At 35.8% G+C, this 16,605-nt stretch overlaps 1 protein-coding gene across 1 annotated transcript; it reads right to left on the reverse strand.

The window, feature by feature from the left end:
• Positions 1–2,049: 2,049 nt before the first annotated feature.
• Positions 2,050–6,711, reverse strand: LOC122065181. The gene is made up of 3 exons (XM_042628989.1): positions 6,320–6,711; positions 4,248–4,302; positions 2,050–2,643 (listed from the first exon to the last, which is right to left on the reverse strand). Exons 1-3 carry the CDS (start codon positions 6,659–6,661, stop codon positions 2,285–2,287), a joined length of 756 nt encoding a protein of 251 aa, XP_042484923.1. The 5' UTR covers positions 6,662–6,711; the 3' UTR covers positions 2,050–2,284.
• Between the last annotated feature and the right edge of the window lie 9,894 nt (positions 6,712–16,605).

Here is a 16,605-nt window from a genome sequence, read left to right on the forward strand (position 1 = left end):
AAAAAAAAAAAAAAAAGATGAAACAAAAATTGTAGCATTGACTTAGCATTGACTTGGGAGCTCTGATTGGAAGAGAGGAGGAAGGGCTTCTCTCGCTACCAGTTGTTCCCCAGATCTATTCCCGTTCCATCAACTAATCTTCTTCTTTGATCTTATTCGTTCTATTAAGAAAAGATCTGGATTTTAGGCCTTCTGGTAATTTCTTAATCAAAGAAAAAGGAGCAAACTAGGCCAAAACCTAATTCTACCTTACTTCCACTTTGATTATAGCTTAGCTCATATATTAAAATTAATTCATTTCAAATCAAAATCAAATTGAACCGATCGATTAACACCCTTAGGCTGTGTTTGGTAGCTTATGAATTGTGAAGTTTTATTTTGCTAAAAAAAAGAAAAAAAATCTTACCAAAAACACAAGAAAACATGAGAAAATACAAAAAGATTTTTTTTTTCTTCTAATGGTAACCAAATATGTGTACTTTTTTTTTTCACCATTTCATTTTTTTTCTGAAATCCTTTTCTGTCTTCTCTTCTCTCCTCTTCTCTTGGCTACCAAACATAGTCTAGAGAGAGAAAGAGATGCATGCATTGGCCGTTTGATAATTTGGGCGCTTTCATAAGCCCACATCACCCCAATCAATTGGATTGGACTAATGGTTCACTTATACAAATGCTGACCATAGCTATAGTCCCGTGTCCTTCCTAGTTGATTCTACCACCGCTGCTAGGTCCCATCAACTCCATATATAAAGGTTTTCTCGATCTCTCTTTGTTTTTCCCATTTGTCCATGTACTAGAAGTATCTCGAACCCTTGTTGTATCGTCATCTGCATACATCACTCCTGATTGTGGTTATCTTCGGCTTTTCTGTCTCTTGGCCCTTCCTAAGCATGTTTTTTTTTTTTTTTGGCATACTTTTGATTTACAATGAAATATTTCACAAATTTTTTTGAAAATTAATATAAAATTATATTAGAAAAAAAAGGAGAAAAATATATTTAGTGAAAAAATTATTTACTTAGTCACATATTCCTACACCTAGACATTGGAGATGATGAAAAGAAACATTAGTTACTTAGTCTCATGCTCCTACATCTAAATATAAGAGATGGTGAAAAGACCAACCTACCCATATGGAGCTAATAGCTCAACCAATGAGGGAGCTGAGATAGACAAGGGGCATTGTCCCGTGCATAGGACTAAATGGCCCAATTCGACTCCTTGATTGTGGAGTTTTGTAACTTAGACACCTTCCATGGCTCATGCTAAATAAATGAACTCCCTTCTGCCAAAAAGAGAAAAGAAAAAAAGGATGGGAATAGCATGAGGGTAATTTAGAAAAAAAGGGGCTGGGGAGAAAAAGCAATGATTCTTTTTAGATAAAATTTTTATTTTACTTTTCGAAGTCAAAAGATTTGAATGCAAAATAAAATCATATTTAATAATCAAATATCAATTAATTCGATTTTTTTTTTCAATGAATAATTTGAAGTTAGTGCTATAATCATTATCTATTTTCTCAGATTTGAAAAGTTCACTTTCCTTCTATTTAATTCCCCTTGCAACCAAAGGAAATCTAAATTTCATAAAACATCTGTAAAATGTTCTTTTCAGGACCCTAATTTAGATTGTTCAAGGTAGCATCTTAAGAAGTCATTCCAAAACACAGTAATTTTCATTTTCGGTTCCAATCGAAATGACTGACATTTGAAAATCCTATTTCAGTCACTTCGACTAAAATGGCCAAAGAGAAAACTCACAACCAAGTGTTCCGAAGCAGCAAACAGGCCCCTCTCTCTCTCTCTCTCTCTCTCTCTCTCTTAACTCTGATAACAGAAAGCTGACAGAAAAATTCCGAAACTGACTAAAAGCAAAAATATTAAGGTCCCGGGGCGAGAACTACTCAGCAGGAAGAAGATCCAAAAGAGATTCATTTTCAAGGCAAAATAAGAGGAGAAAATGAACTAACGTAACCAATGCACAAGGCTCCATATGTGTGAGGTCCTGGGGGCGAGAGCTTCTCAGCAGGAAGAACCCAAAAGAGATTCATTTTCAAGGCAAAACAAGAGGAGAAAATGAACTAACTTTTTGAAAATTATACAATGAAAAGTTCCCCAACCAGGCCACACCTTGCACCGTTTCTTCCCTGCTTAAATTTGATGTCATTCGTATTAGAAATTCAGAATTTACAGACGTTAAAAACCATCCATTTTCAATTACCTGGCGTGGCTGGTGATACCAAAGTGATGCAGAAGTTTGTGTTGTCGTCGAGAATGCAAATGGCTCATTTTGCAACTTGACGCGACTCCTTTGTTACCCCATAATAGACTGGTTTACTACCAGGATACATTATAAAATTCCAGCCACAGGGTGACCCTCCGACAACATATGTACCTTGAACTCGAGCATCTTCCAACTTCTGAGAGTTCCCCCCAGGGGGATGCTTCCCTCCAGATGATTTCTCTGGGATTTTGTCCGCTTTATGGTGCTCTGCCCGCTTTTCCACTTGGCGCTTTTCCGCTGGTTTCTGCTTTTCCTTGGTTTCACTAGACAAAGTCTGACCGTCCAATGAATTCTTACACTTGGCCATAGAGATTCTCTCCATTGTCATTTGTTTATATAAATCCATCATAACCTTCATCTCTGCATGTACCAGGTCACAAAACATCAGAATATCTACATAGAAACGATCACACATCTTCCTTGCTGGACCAAATTAAGCTGTGAGTTACAAGAACACTAACTAATCATAACATATGGGAGAAGAGAAGGAATTGGAGAGCACTGGCTGCACATAATTATACACCATACAGCATTCAGAATCGGGTAGGGCTGCCCTGACTTCTGTCAGATACCACATGGAAAGTGAGAAGCAGAAAGTACTCTTCTGACAGGACTATTGAATTAATGGGGATGGTCACAAAGGATTATCCTTAGCTGAACCTAACATAGACCGGTCAAGGATCAAGTCACCATACTAACTTTTATAAAATCAATTTTGACAATATTAGCAAAGAGAAGAAATAACAATCATATTATTTATAGGGTGCATATTGTAATCAAAGTAGTGAATTGAGAATTTGTAACCTTCTTTTGATTGCCCCTTGCCTTATCCCTAAAAGTTCTTTAAGGATGGTTTTCAAAACAATTTGAAAGTAACTTACCACTGTGTCATTCTCATGAGCTGTCATTGCCTTACATGTTTTTTGAGTACACGTGTGAAATGACAAGATAGTAGTACACATGTGAAATGACAAACTTTTACTCTCTTTGAAAACAGATGTATTATACTAAAAAGGCAAAAAAGTAAGCTAACTTCTTTTTCACCAATTTTCGTTACAACAATATATTCTGTTATTTATCATAATTGGGTTAAAAACCATGCTATCCCAGGATTTGGATTATCAGGCTTCTGCCAGTCCTGCCCCAAGCCCAATCTAGCAAAATTTTCAATGACTAGAGTCTGAGCTTCAAGGATGGAACACAAGCCTGAGAAAATAGAGCAAAGCACTGCTCATACACCCTCCCAACAATGAAGGAACCAGAAAAAAGACTGCACAGTGAGTCAGTGACCCATAAAATTGAGGCAACCATTGAGACTCGGAAAAATAGAAGAAGACAATCATGTCATCTGGTCAGAAGGTTTTACCTGGAAATATCTTGAAGATTTTGGTAAGCTAGAGTTACTAAACAGACATCACATGTGCTCAAACCTCATTTATTCCAGTCACAGGAGAAGGGGCATCAGGGATCATCCACAGCAGGTGCAACTAGCAATAAATAAAAGCAAGTCACATGGATTCTAACCAATTATACACTTGTTAACTGGCCTCCTTGTGTACAGAATTATATGTAGATGAGTAGATCAGGTTTCACCTTGGTAGAGGAACCAAAACTTCATACTTGGTCAACAGAATTAACCAAGCTCCAATTTACTCAAAGGCTACAGAAGCAGGTAACCAACATGAGTTCATCTGAGTCTTGACACTTGTTAAGCAGGTAACTCATGTGACCTGTTCATTAGGTGTCATGAGTTCCACTGGGTCTTGGTTGATTTTACTCAGAAATAAAGATGAATTCCCGGTAAGTTTCTGCAAACTCCAATGCTTGTATAGATGAAATAAAAAAATCAGTAATTTCAGATGTGATCTAGACAAAACATTATCAATTTAAAGGGAGAAACATTTGCAAACACAGAGAAGAACCTCAGCAAGTGGACAAACTAGAATTCATCTTCAAGAGCTTACTTTTCCGGATTTCAGTAGCTGCTTTGCAATTTCGAAAGTCAGGAGTTTGGAGAACCTTCAAGAGAACAAAAACCTTTTGTCTCAGAACAGGCAGATTAATATTTCAAGATGAATCAGAAGTAAAATATATTAACAGAGAAAGCATTCCAATGTCTAATTTTGGTAACTTACTAGCAGAAGGTTCCATTCCTAAGAATCAAGTGCAAAATACGACACTTGTTTTACAGGAGGACCAATTAGAATCACCAAAACAGAAGAGTCAAGTCAGTGTACAAATATTCTTTTCGGATGAAATCATGGTTTTCAAATTTCATTGAAATTGTCCATCCCAAACAAATATTTTGATTCTCCTTCAAACCCATATACTTGATTACCTTACAAGATTCTATACCAAATTGGCCATATGTTTGCTGAATTTAGCTCGTTACATGTGAAATGACTGAAAAAGTACTTTTAACATGTAGTCATCAACCAAATTTAGATTCCAATTTAGCAAGGCAATCTCGACTGAGAAAACAACCACAACCTAGTGCAAAAAGCAGAAGCTACTCAAAGACAAGACCGAAGGAACAACACCATCATAGCAAATCATAAGATTCCTCTTTTCAATTATTTAGATAACTCCGTCCAGCCTTCTTTCCTCTTCTAGTAGGTGAAGCAGTGATATGAGAGTTCAATGCTTCACACCCCAGCCAACAAATTTCAAACCTCCCTGGAATATCTGTCAAGCATAGATCAACTTGGTTTCATCATCAAGAACTAATTAATTCTGTTTCTCTCCAATAGCCTCCTTAGTAACAAAGAAAGGTAGAAAGCAATACTGTAGCATGAAGCCCTCCTGCTAATAAAAAAAATGATTTATTAACACTTTTGCATCCTGTAACACAGTCTCCAAGTCATGGACATCTGGCTCTAACAAGACTGTCCTAATGTCCTATCTAGAAACTTTGTCAATGTCAATTTCGACGTTGCAGAGTCGGCATCAAGATAAAAACTGCTTCCAGATCCTGTTCAATCTGCATTACCTCCATCCCAGCCTTATCCTTATCTATAACCAATGAATCTCAAAGCTTCATCCACCAAAAGATCAACATCTAGAAAAGGATCCAAGGTGGGCAAAGAAGGCCCATTCTCAACAAAGACCAGATTGTGCCTCAGCCACATCAAAGAATCTAATTACCAAAAGCTCCTTTACATCAGTTAAAGTAATGCTAGCAGCTGAAAAATTTAACATGGTTATGCGTGATAATTCCTGAACAAAGGAAAATATCATCCAATTCCCTCTTTACAATCATCACCCATGATAATGTTTCATAGCTATGACCTGAAGTATGCAGGTGAAGTCAAGACATACATTATCATTGATGCCATTTTATGCTAAGGAGCCCGATAGACATTTAACACGTAAACATCCTCTATAATTGCAAACGCCCAATTTCACAACATCTAACACAAGACCAATAGTCAACTTTCAGCTTCTGCTAAAACTATTATTATTATTATTATTTTGGTAATTCTGCTCAAATTAGTTAATAAAGATTAAAGCTCATTTATCTCTAGAAACAAAAAGAGGAAGGAGATCCAATTTGAATGGAAGGCAATAAGCTCATCCTAACTAAAAGAAAGTACATCCATGTTCCAATGGTGCCCAGTGGCTGGCAGGTGGATGATTCAGCAAACTCCAGAACTTCCTGACACCTCGCTGAGCCGTAATCCTCTATCCACACCTTATTCTAGTGCTCTACATTGCAAGTCAATTCAATGATATTAACATTGAAGTGAATGGAAACTGATCAAACTTAAAAGTCCTTGTCAAACTCTTTACAGCATGAATTGACACAATGCAACGAGGTTAGGGAAAGAAAGACCATTTCTAGAGAAATTCTACCCTAGAAGAGCCCCTATGTTGCGGAGAGGAAATGCAAAGAACTAAAGATACCAAAGGGCCAGGTAAGCGAAACTTAATGAACCTGTGCAGAAAAACAAGATAACCTATTGAAAAATCTGCAATATTTTTTTCATAAATTTATATCTTTCCCCTCATATTCTCCGACAAGTTCGTAATTTCGTACCTCGATAAAGAAGGGGCGAAGATCTTTAACGACCGCCCGGATCTTGAAGTAAGTGGAGTTGTGGAGACCGCCATCTTCGAGCTTCCTTTTCTTGTTCTGAACGGAAGCAGCAGCACCACCAACAACAGCCGGTGGGGTAGAAACAGCCGGAAGAGCAGTAACAGCCGTAGGAGCAGATACAGCCGGAGGAACAGAAACAGCCGGAGGAGCAGAAACAGCCGGAGGAACAGCAGAAGAAGGCGGCAGCGGATCGGAAGGGAGAGTTTGCGCAGAGTCCGAAGGCGTCGGAGTGTGGGTCTCGGGCGTAGTGCTCGCAACAGATTTGCCCTCTTCCACCCCCATACCTTCGTGTCCCTAAGGACGAACAAGGAAGTGAGAACTAAGACAAAAGAGACAACTAGTCGTATGGTAGCGTCTACCGTCTACTCTGTGGTACATTCATGGACCCCAAAACATGGGTTTAGGTTAACCAGCTAACTGACCAGCCCACCCAATCCAGTTCAATGCTGATTTGGGCTGAGCAGTTGTCCAAATGGAGCCCAACTTGAGTGTTGAAGTTAACGGATTTAAGGTGTAAGGACTAATGAGTAGTTTCTTTTGGGCAAGAGAATGCTCCCCTGCTAGCATAGGTACATGCCAGCACGCTAGCTATTAGGAGGGCACACGGGAGCATCTTCAACATGGGGCAGTATGGTCTTTTTGTACTTGTCATTATGTCTAAGAGTAAACACACTCAAACAGGTAGCATTCTTTCTTCCATTCTCCTTCCCCTTTTGGGTCAAAGAGTGTAAAACACGTGGACGCAAGAAAGTGCCATCACTAAACTTTTTCTTGTGTGGATTTCATGTGTGTGGATCAGTCCCATACGAGAATGGTTCTTATACGAGAACTTGATCAACTCTTGTTAGTAGAGGCGTTCTATCCAATTCGGAACGGTAATAAATGCAAGATATTTGATTGATCACAATTATGTATATTCCATTTACTATAAATGTTCCAAGGGAATTCATTAGAGGAAGTTCCAATAAAAATCGTGTGTTCTTTGCAATCTCCACCACTTTCAAAATTAATCCCGCAGGTAACATATAATTCAGAAGAAATATGAACGGATGGCATATACAAACATTTCTTTTATCAAGGGTTCTACCAATTGATATGTTTCCACAAATAATAATTGAAATTCCATTTCTTGATCTGTATCTTCAATTTTTTTGAAACTTATAAAGTTCTTCCGTCAAACCCCAATCATTGAACCTACAAAATGCCCTATGAATAGCATGGATTTGGCAAGAAGAGAAGGAGGAACATAAAGACAGAACCTCAGACTAAATCCATTGTTGAGTAATTTCAATACAATAAGAAATTGTTTCTTGGACATAAAAGGGTCCAAAATTTCTGGTAGGTAGTACCAAAATCATATTATTTTTCACTAGTTAGAAAGACACTCTATATTACTTTTCCTTTGCTTGTATCTAGGGTTATCACCATGGCGATAATGTATAGATATCTTACAAACTCCAATCTCTATACAACTACAATTATACTCTTGTATTTATAATGGATCTAAAACCTGACCCAAATTAATACAAGAGCACAATAATAACAATTAGATATATATGTGGATCACTATAGAATAAAAGGCACAAAACCCAACATATATGTTTATATCGGAACATGTGTTAACACCTGAGATGTAAGTTTAGGTGAATGTATGTGCGCATCTGACAACTGGGAGGACCAAAAATTCATTCTCCATATTTTATGTGTTACAGTCACATGTGCATATCTGCTAACATTCCATTATTGGAAGTTTACCCAAGAAAAAATCTATAGTAAAGAAGGCCCAATCCAGTGCAATATGAGAACTCATGTTGATTGGTAGGCCCATATTTGAGAAGCTATTATACGGCCCATTTCCATGATCAGCCATGTGGGCTATGTAACTTAGATGGGCCCTTTGTAAGAGGAGTATATAGGCTCCAAACACAATCCAAAATGTCTGCCATGAGTAACTTTAGTTAACCGTGAAGCTGCTGTGGATTATGCATTGGTTGCAGTCTCTGCTTGAAGAGTACGCATTCAGGACTATGGACAGTCTAAGAATCGACTCCTAACATATTTATTTCTCTCTCCCCTTTCTCCTTTAGTGGGTGTGAGTAAAGTCCCCTCCCCTTAAACAGTTTCTTAAAATATAATAATAATAAAATAATAGTTATAATAAATAAAATTTGAAGCTACTAGCTAGTTCTCAATTGGCTGTAGCAAGGTATAATTTAACAGCTGAAAATAATAGTGATAAATTACGGGTGTCAAGTACTCAATTTAGAGGCAAAAAGGCCAATAATTAAATCGAATCGAATTACATATGATTGACGGAATTTTTTATTGGTTTGATTTCAGTTTCAATTATCGTAAATTATTTAAGGGAGAAGGTTTCTTGAAAAGTGGCATGGCCTTGGCCCAACGCTGGTCCAATGGGAGTGTGCTTTTTCTCATTCTTTAATATAAGTTTGGTTTCTATCTTATCCAATTGGACCATTAATATTGACCAAAACGGGGGAAAAAACTTATAAAAAGCAAAAGTTCTTGTTATTTATTTAAGGGGGAGGGTTTCTCACACGTAAGTGTAAGAATAAATCTGCATGAAGGTATAGAAAATGGTGTCATTCGTATGGGGTCGACATGTGGGCCACATGATTAGAATTGGAGAGCAAGTGTCAATGTAGGTCCCACTATTTATTATTATCATAAGAAAATTTGGTAAGACACTATTTATTGCATGTAAGGGGTATATTGGAATCTGCATGCTTCCTTTCCTTTTGTTTATATACTTGATTATTCCATTAAGCATCAAGATATATATAATATAAGAAGTGGTACCTGAGGTATCTGATTATACCATTAAGTATCAAAGGGGATGGGTCTCTTTTCATAGAGGGAGGAGAGAGATAGTATAAGCCACACTATTGGACAAAGTTTTTTTTTTTTTCGACATGGTCAATATCTCAAAAAATATCCCCACACTTCGCACACTAATGGCATTGAAAATTCTCAATGCGATTTTAATTTTATAGACTGATTAACTCTTCGATCGGTTTTGATCTGAACCAATTTGTGCTAAGGGGCTGCTGATTGCTCCTTTTGGGTGAATCTTATCTTCTTGAGACATAGCACCCTCTCTCTCTCTCTCTCTCTCTCTCTCTCTCTCTCTTTGGGTCGTCTTTCTCTTTCTAATAAGCAGTGGGTCAAAACAACACCTTCATTAGGGGACAGCCCCGAGAGTCCATGACACATATGACCCCAGGCAAACCCCACATACCTCCAAAGTCCCAAGCTAGTATAAAGGTATCAACATAGCATATATTTGGCTTGGGAAGCTTTCATTATAGAAGGACCACTTGAAAATCATCCTTATGGAGCTTTACCCAACAAAGTATCTTCTTATGCACATCAAAGGATCAGTAGTGATATTAGTTGACATTATTATAAAATATCAAGCAAGTCCATAGCAGCCATTTGAACCAGTCAAGACTTTGACATGAAGCCTAAGGATTTAATGTACTAGCAAAGCTTCCATTTATTATGTTTGTGTTTTGCTTCTTTTCAATAGATTGCCGGGTCCAAGTTGCAATGTAAGATGAAACAAAAGGAACATTTATATTTAATTTCACATGTAAAATGCTTTTGCTTACCCTACTGCCATGGAAGGTGATGTTTCTATCTTCAACTGAAGAATGTTGGGACATTTTACTCACATTCAATGGATCCAAGATAGAATAGACGAACTTTTTTTTCCCCGGCCGTTCAACAATAACCATAATCAGACAATGAATGGTTCATATTCTTCTTGATTAGTCAAGTTTTCGTTTCTTCGTCTAGTCCAATTTGCATTGCAAGATGAAATCAAGCAACATTTATATTTAAGTTCACATGTGCAATTCTTTTGCTAACCCTAATGCCTTGCTTGGTAAGTAAGTTTCTACCTTCAAGTAAGAAAGTGGGACATTTTTACTCACATTCTATAAGATCTACAAATTCAAGGTTGGCTCATTTTAAATTTGTATAAAATCAAAATACGGGAAGAAAAAAATTATGTCGTTCTTCGACAATGACCATAACCATATAAGACAATGAATGGTTCATTTCTTCTTGACTAATTGAATTTTCATTTATTTATCATGTCCAAGTTGCATTGCAAGATGAAACCAAGCAACACTAATCTTTAATTTTCACATGTACAATGTTTTTGCTTACTCTAATGCCATGCATGGAACATGAGGTTCAACCTTCAAGTGAGAAAGTTAGTTCATTTTACTCGCATTCAATGGATCTAAGGTGTGTATTCACCATTTTTTTTTTTTTGGACAGAATAGACAAGTTTTTTTTATTTTCTTTGGAGGGTTGGCTCCTTTGACTTTGCACCGAAAGAGAAATCAAAATTGCCTACAATGTAGATATACACAACAGAAAAAGGGAAACACCCCCTTCCCTGCCGTTCTTCGACACTAACCATAATCAGACAATGAATGGTTCATATTCTTCTTGATTAGTCAAATTTTAATTTCTTTGTCTAGGCCAAGTTGCATTACAAGATGAAATCAAGCAACATTTATATTTAATTTCACATGTAAAGTGCTTTTGCTAACCATAAATGCGATGCCTAGTGGATAAGTTTCTACCTTCAAGTAAGAAAGTTGGGGCATTTTATCGCATTCAATAAGATCTATAGATTCAATGTTGGCTCATTTTAAATATATATAGAATAAAAATTAGGGGGAAAAATTTGCCATTCTTCGACAATAACCATAATCAGACAATAAATGGTTCATTTCCTATTGGCTAATTGAATTTTCGTTTATTTGTCATGTCCAAGTTGCACTAAAAGATGGAATCAAACAACATATATATATTTAATTTTCATACCTACAATGCTTTTGCTTACACTAATGCCGCATGGAACAAAAGGTTCAACCTTCAAGTGAGAAAGTCAGTACATTTGACTCACCTTCAATGGATCTAAGATTGTGCATTCACCATTTTTTTTTTTTTTGGACAGAATAGACAAACTTTTTTTCTTTTCTTTCCAAGGTTGGTTCCTTTCATATTTGCACTAAAAAAGAAATCAAAATTGCATACAATACAAATATGCACAATAGAAAGAGGGAAACACTCCCCTTCCACGCCGTTCTTTGACCCTAGCCATAATCAGACTATGAATGTTCATATTCTTCTTAATTAGTCGAATTTTCATTTTTTGTCAAGTCCAAGTTATACTGCGAGATGAAATTAAGTAACATTTATATTTAATTTCACATGTACAATGCTTTTGCTAACCCTAATGCCATGGCTGTTAGCTACACTTCTACCTTCAAGTTATTCAATAAGATCTACATTTTCAAGAATGACTCATTTTAAATATGTATAGAATTGAAATAAAGGAAGAAAAAAAACATTGCTGCCGTTCTTTGACAATAACCATAATTAGATGATGAATGGTTCATTTTTATTTTTTTCGTGATTAATTGAATTTTCATTTCTCTGTCATGTCCAAGTTCACTGCAAGATGAAGTCAAACAATGTTTATATTTAATTTTCACATGTACAATGCTTTTACTTACCCTAATGCCATGCATGGAACATAAGGTTCAACATTCAACTAAGAGAGTTAGGACGTTTCCCTGTTGTGGGAAACCTCAGCATTTTCTTACAAAAAAACATGCAACTAACGTTCAAGAAATTTTTGCTAAATCATCAATTCTTCAATATTGATGGCTTTAGAAGGTTAAAGAGAATACTCATAAAACTGGATACCTCAACAACTAATTTAGTGGGAAATCATAGATTACTTAAGGGCCCGTTTGATAACATTTCAAGAAACGTGTTTCTGCCATTTCTGTTTCCAGAAACAGAAGAAACGGAGTAAAAAGCGTTTGATAAAACTGTTTCGTTTCACTTATTTTCAGAAATAGAAATAGAAATTTTTACTTATTTATGGTTCAATAAACGACCCAGGCGAAACAAGTTCAACTTGTTTCGCCGTTTCTGGAAACGACTTGTGGCCATTCTTTCACTGGTTACTATCAACTTCTAAAAACATGACTTATCAAACACCTTCAATTCCGTTTCTGTTTCTAGAAACGGAAATTTATGTTTCTGCCGTTTCTTGAAACAGAAACGACAGAAACGTTATCAAACGGGCCCTAAGCTTCTACTCAGTGATTCATAATTTTGAGCCAAAAAGTGGAATGTCACCCGGCGGTTCGATTTATACCCGAAAAACTTCGTAACATAAGTGGAGTGGGCCAGGGGTGGTCGGACAGGCGTAGCTTAAGGTAGGCCTTCATATTATGGCCCCATTTCTATCCATAATCAAAAGCCTGATAACAACTAAATCAGAGATTAATTTGAGAAAAAAAATTTTAATAAAAGAAGGATATTTTTTTTTTAAACGAATAAAAGAAAGATTCTGAGATCATTAGGAAGTAGACTCTTATGGCTCTGTCTGTTTAATAGAGAAAGAAAAGATAAAAAAGATTGGAAAATCAAACTATTGGAAGTATGAGTGATTGATTATGTGGGGGTGAGAAACTTATTAGACATCTTTATTAAAACATATTTATTCTCATATGGTGATATAGCACATCACTTTTTCTTCTCCATTCGCTTTTAATTGATAGAATTTTGACACTATTAAACTCATTTCTCTCTCTCTCTCTCTCTCTCTCTCTCTCCTCTTATTTCTGAGTTCAGATTCTCTATCCTCATAAGGTCTTCCGTACATGGGTAGTTATTAGTTGTTACCAACGAAACAGAATCTCCATCCTAACCAAAACAACTATAAACATGGGATATTCAATTTCATTAGTTACTACCCATATGGGTAGAGAATCATACCACCCATTTCTTATATCTCTCATTTTATTGGATTTTTTTTTCTTTCTCTCATTGGATCCCACCTCACCTTCATTTTCATTCTCTCCTACAAAATCCCATCCCACTAAAAGATACTTATTCAATTATTTTCTTCATTTCTCTTTTTCATTGTTAATAAAATCCATAACATGTGGGTTTTATTTTTTAAAAATAAAAAAATAAAAATCTGTAACATATAGGATCCACACTACAAATTTTTTAATTTATTTTATTTTATTTTATTTTATTTATTTATTTATTTATTTATTTTGATTTTTGATTTTTGATTTTTTTACCTTTTAAACAAACGGGACTTTAGGTTACGTACATATAATGTGACCTTATAGTTAGCCATAAAAAATGTAACAAAATAGGGCCGACCAAGGTGGGGACTAGAAGACGATAGACTAATCTGGGGACTAGGTACTTTGGACTTAAATTGGGACATCGGAGATTCAGAGTAGACAAATGATTGGACTATCACTGAAGTATGATTATTGTCCAAAATGTTACTTCAACTTATTCTAGCACCGATAGATAGCGTTTGGCCTCTCCACAGCTTTGGGACTTTTGAAAAATTATTGTTAAATATGGTCAACTTACATATATGTAAAAAAGTTAGACACTGATCCTGTTATGATGTATCTATGGATTGTGGGTGATTTAGGTAGACTAGGTTGCCTTAATGTGGACTCTAATGGTTGTATATACGTTTGACTTTGTAATATAAATCTTTTTTTATCAAAAAAAAAAAAAAAAAATCATCATTGCTATTAATAAGATTCTTTCTTGTAAAGCAAGTAAAAACATAAAAGTATGCAACCACGAATCTAAAGTCCCCCACCCAACATATGTTGAAGGTTCAAAATTCCTTTTATTTCTCTTTGACAGCCATTCAATCACAATGATAGAAATTGATGAAAAAATTTCTCCTTCATTGTGGCTTGAGGGAAACTGAGTCTCTTGCTTTCGGCTTTTAAATGATTAGATCTTCATGCATTGATAATGTTTGGATGCACTGCAAATCAAATCAGTGTGAAAGTTCTATGCACCACAAAGGATCCAACATTTTGTTAAGGTTCACTCCACCTGGTCAGATTTGGTCACCAACTAATCCATCAAAATTGGGGCCAAATTTAGAAAATTTCAACCAACGGTTCGGTGTGTAACCGACCAACTTCATAAGATAAGTTGGGTGGGCCAGGCATGGTCGGACAGCTTAAATTAAGGTGGGCCTGTTTTCTTTTAGCCCCCATTTGCTATCCATGATCTAATGTCTGATAAACACCCAGACTGGTGTGGGCACAAAAAGACAAAGATCCCCCTATTGTGTGCATTCTTATGTTTTTGCGTGTGCTTCAATTGGCCTATTGGTCTGATGTTTCCTGTATTAAATCGACAGAGTTGTATTGTTCAATATTTTAAAAGAAAGATTTTAGAACTATTAGGAGCAATGTCAAGTTGCGAGACTTAGGAGCGTTGTTTAGATATTAGTATTGGTATTCATCAACACTATTAGATGGTTTTGCCTTTAAAGGTACTACACTATATTTTTTTATAATTTCACCCTATGTTCATACCATGCTTCGACCCAATATCAGCCAAGTATCAATATCGATCAGATTGACCAATACATAACTGGTCCCTAAAACCATGCTCAGGAGTTGGGACTCTTAAAGAAGGTCACATTTTTGTCTATGTTTAGATGACGAGAAAAAAAAAATTTTGAAGATGAAATACACCCATACAAAAATCATTATTTAATTATAATTTTGTTTTATTATATTTTTGGAGAAAAGAATTTAGTTATGCCAAACATAGATAGACGTAAAAGGACCAAACTGTTCCCATTTTCTTACCAAAAATGTTTTAAAGTACCCTCCGATTGACCCAATGTTGTTACATTAGATGGTTAGAATTCTTCCATGCTATGACTTTTTATATTATCATCTTTTCTTGACATCCAAACATTCTCAAAGAGTGGGACCCTAGTGTAGAAAAATTTGGGCCGACCAAGGGGGAACAGAAAACATAGACCAATCTGGGGGCATGGGAGTATACGACGCTTAGACCACTCGGTTTGTAAGACCGACCATGGCTGAAGTCTGAAAAATTAGTCAATGACGTAATCACGTTTGGACGCTTAGACCACGCGTCCATTCACTTAAGTTAAAAACCAAAAAGAGAAACACGGCCCCGCGTTTTCTACCAAAAAACAGAACACGGCCCGGCGTTCTCCACATTCCCACCCTTCTCTCCCCTAGTTGGACGGTTTTTGTCTTTTGGATGGTCCTTATTATGATTCCATGCCTTTATTTAATTAATATAATTCAAATATAAATTTAGGAAATTTTTTTTCCCCAAGAGACAGACAATACCTTAGGGGACCAGTCAGTTGTCCCCTAGCATGTCTCAATCCCAAATTACATTACGTTTTGGAGTCCTAGCTTTTATAAATAAGTTCTCTTCTCATGTATTAAATTGTAACTATAGATTTAGCGTCAAATTGATCTAAATGATTTGTTAAATGTCCACATAATTATCATTTCTCAAGTGCTAAGGTCTTCATCATTTAAATGTCAATGCTAGGATGCAGAATAGGCAAAGCCAAAATTAAAGGTGTCCAACGGGATGGTTCCGTGATTCCTTATCATTTTTTGTACAAGGGGTCAATATTAAAAAGTTCCAAAACTAGCATTTGATGTCATTAATAATGGAAAGCGTCTTTGCACTTGCTTAGTCAGATTGGCTTTTCTATTGTTCTCGGGGGGTTTTTTTTTTATATATTTTTCATTCACTCAAAAAAAAATTATAATTAATAAGTATTAGACAACTCTAAATAAACAAATAAATATGCACTTAAATGAGTCTCAATTGTTTTGATTCCAATCAGTTCCTTATTGATCTTTCAATTCTAGTTCAAATCGGGGGGGGGGTTTTTTTTTTTCTCCATTTAATAATCAATCTCAAAATCAACTCTAACAACTTTCCCTTTTTAGTAAAATTCTCAGAAATTGTTTCATTTAATAATTAGTCTCGAAATCACTTTCGAAAACTATCCCATTTAAAAATAGGACTGGTTGATTTCAAGACACTTTCCGATTTTGATCCCAAATTGACACCGTACACCGAAAGGCCAAGCCAAACCCTACTCCAAATTAATTTGTGGCCTACATTAATTGAGACAAGTATTTTAGATGAGAACCCTTTCAATGAAGTCAATGCAATAAGGCATTGTATCTGGGTTTTTTATTTTATTTTTATTTTTTTAATATATTTTTCATTCACCCAAAAACAAGTTATAATTAATAAGTATTAGTCAACTCTAAGTAAACAAATAAATATGCACTTAGTTTTGATTCCAATTGGTTCTT

The sequence above is a fragment of the Macadamia integrifolia genome, unplaced genomic scaffold (assembly GCF_013358625.1).
Source record: "Macadamia integrifolia cultivar HAES 741 unplaced genomic scaffold, SCU_Mint_v3 scaffold1913, whole genome shotgun sequence".
NCBI classification, from domain to species: Eukaryota; Viridiplantae; Streptophyta; class Magnoliopsida; order Proteales; family Proteaceae; genus Macadamia; species Macadamia integrifolia.

Coding starts and splice junctions, on each gene's coding strand:
- LOC122065181 (XM_042628989.1), bottom strand. CDS start 6,661: ATGGGGGTGGAAGAGGGCAAATCTGTTGCGAGCACTACGCCCGAGACC. Junction 4,303..6,319: donor TTCGCCCCTTCTTTATCGAG/GTACGAAATTAC, acceptor GTTCTCTTGAAG/GTTCTCCAAACTCCTGACTT. Junction 2,644..4,247: donor AGCTACTGAAATCCGGAAAA/GTAAGCTCTTGA, acceptor TGGTACATGCAG/AGATGAAGGTTATGATGGAT.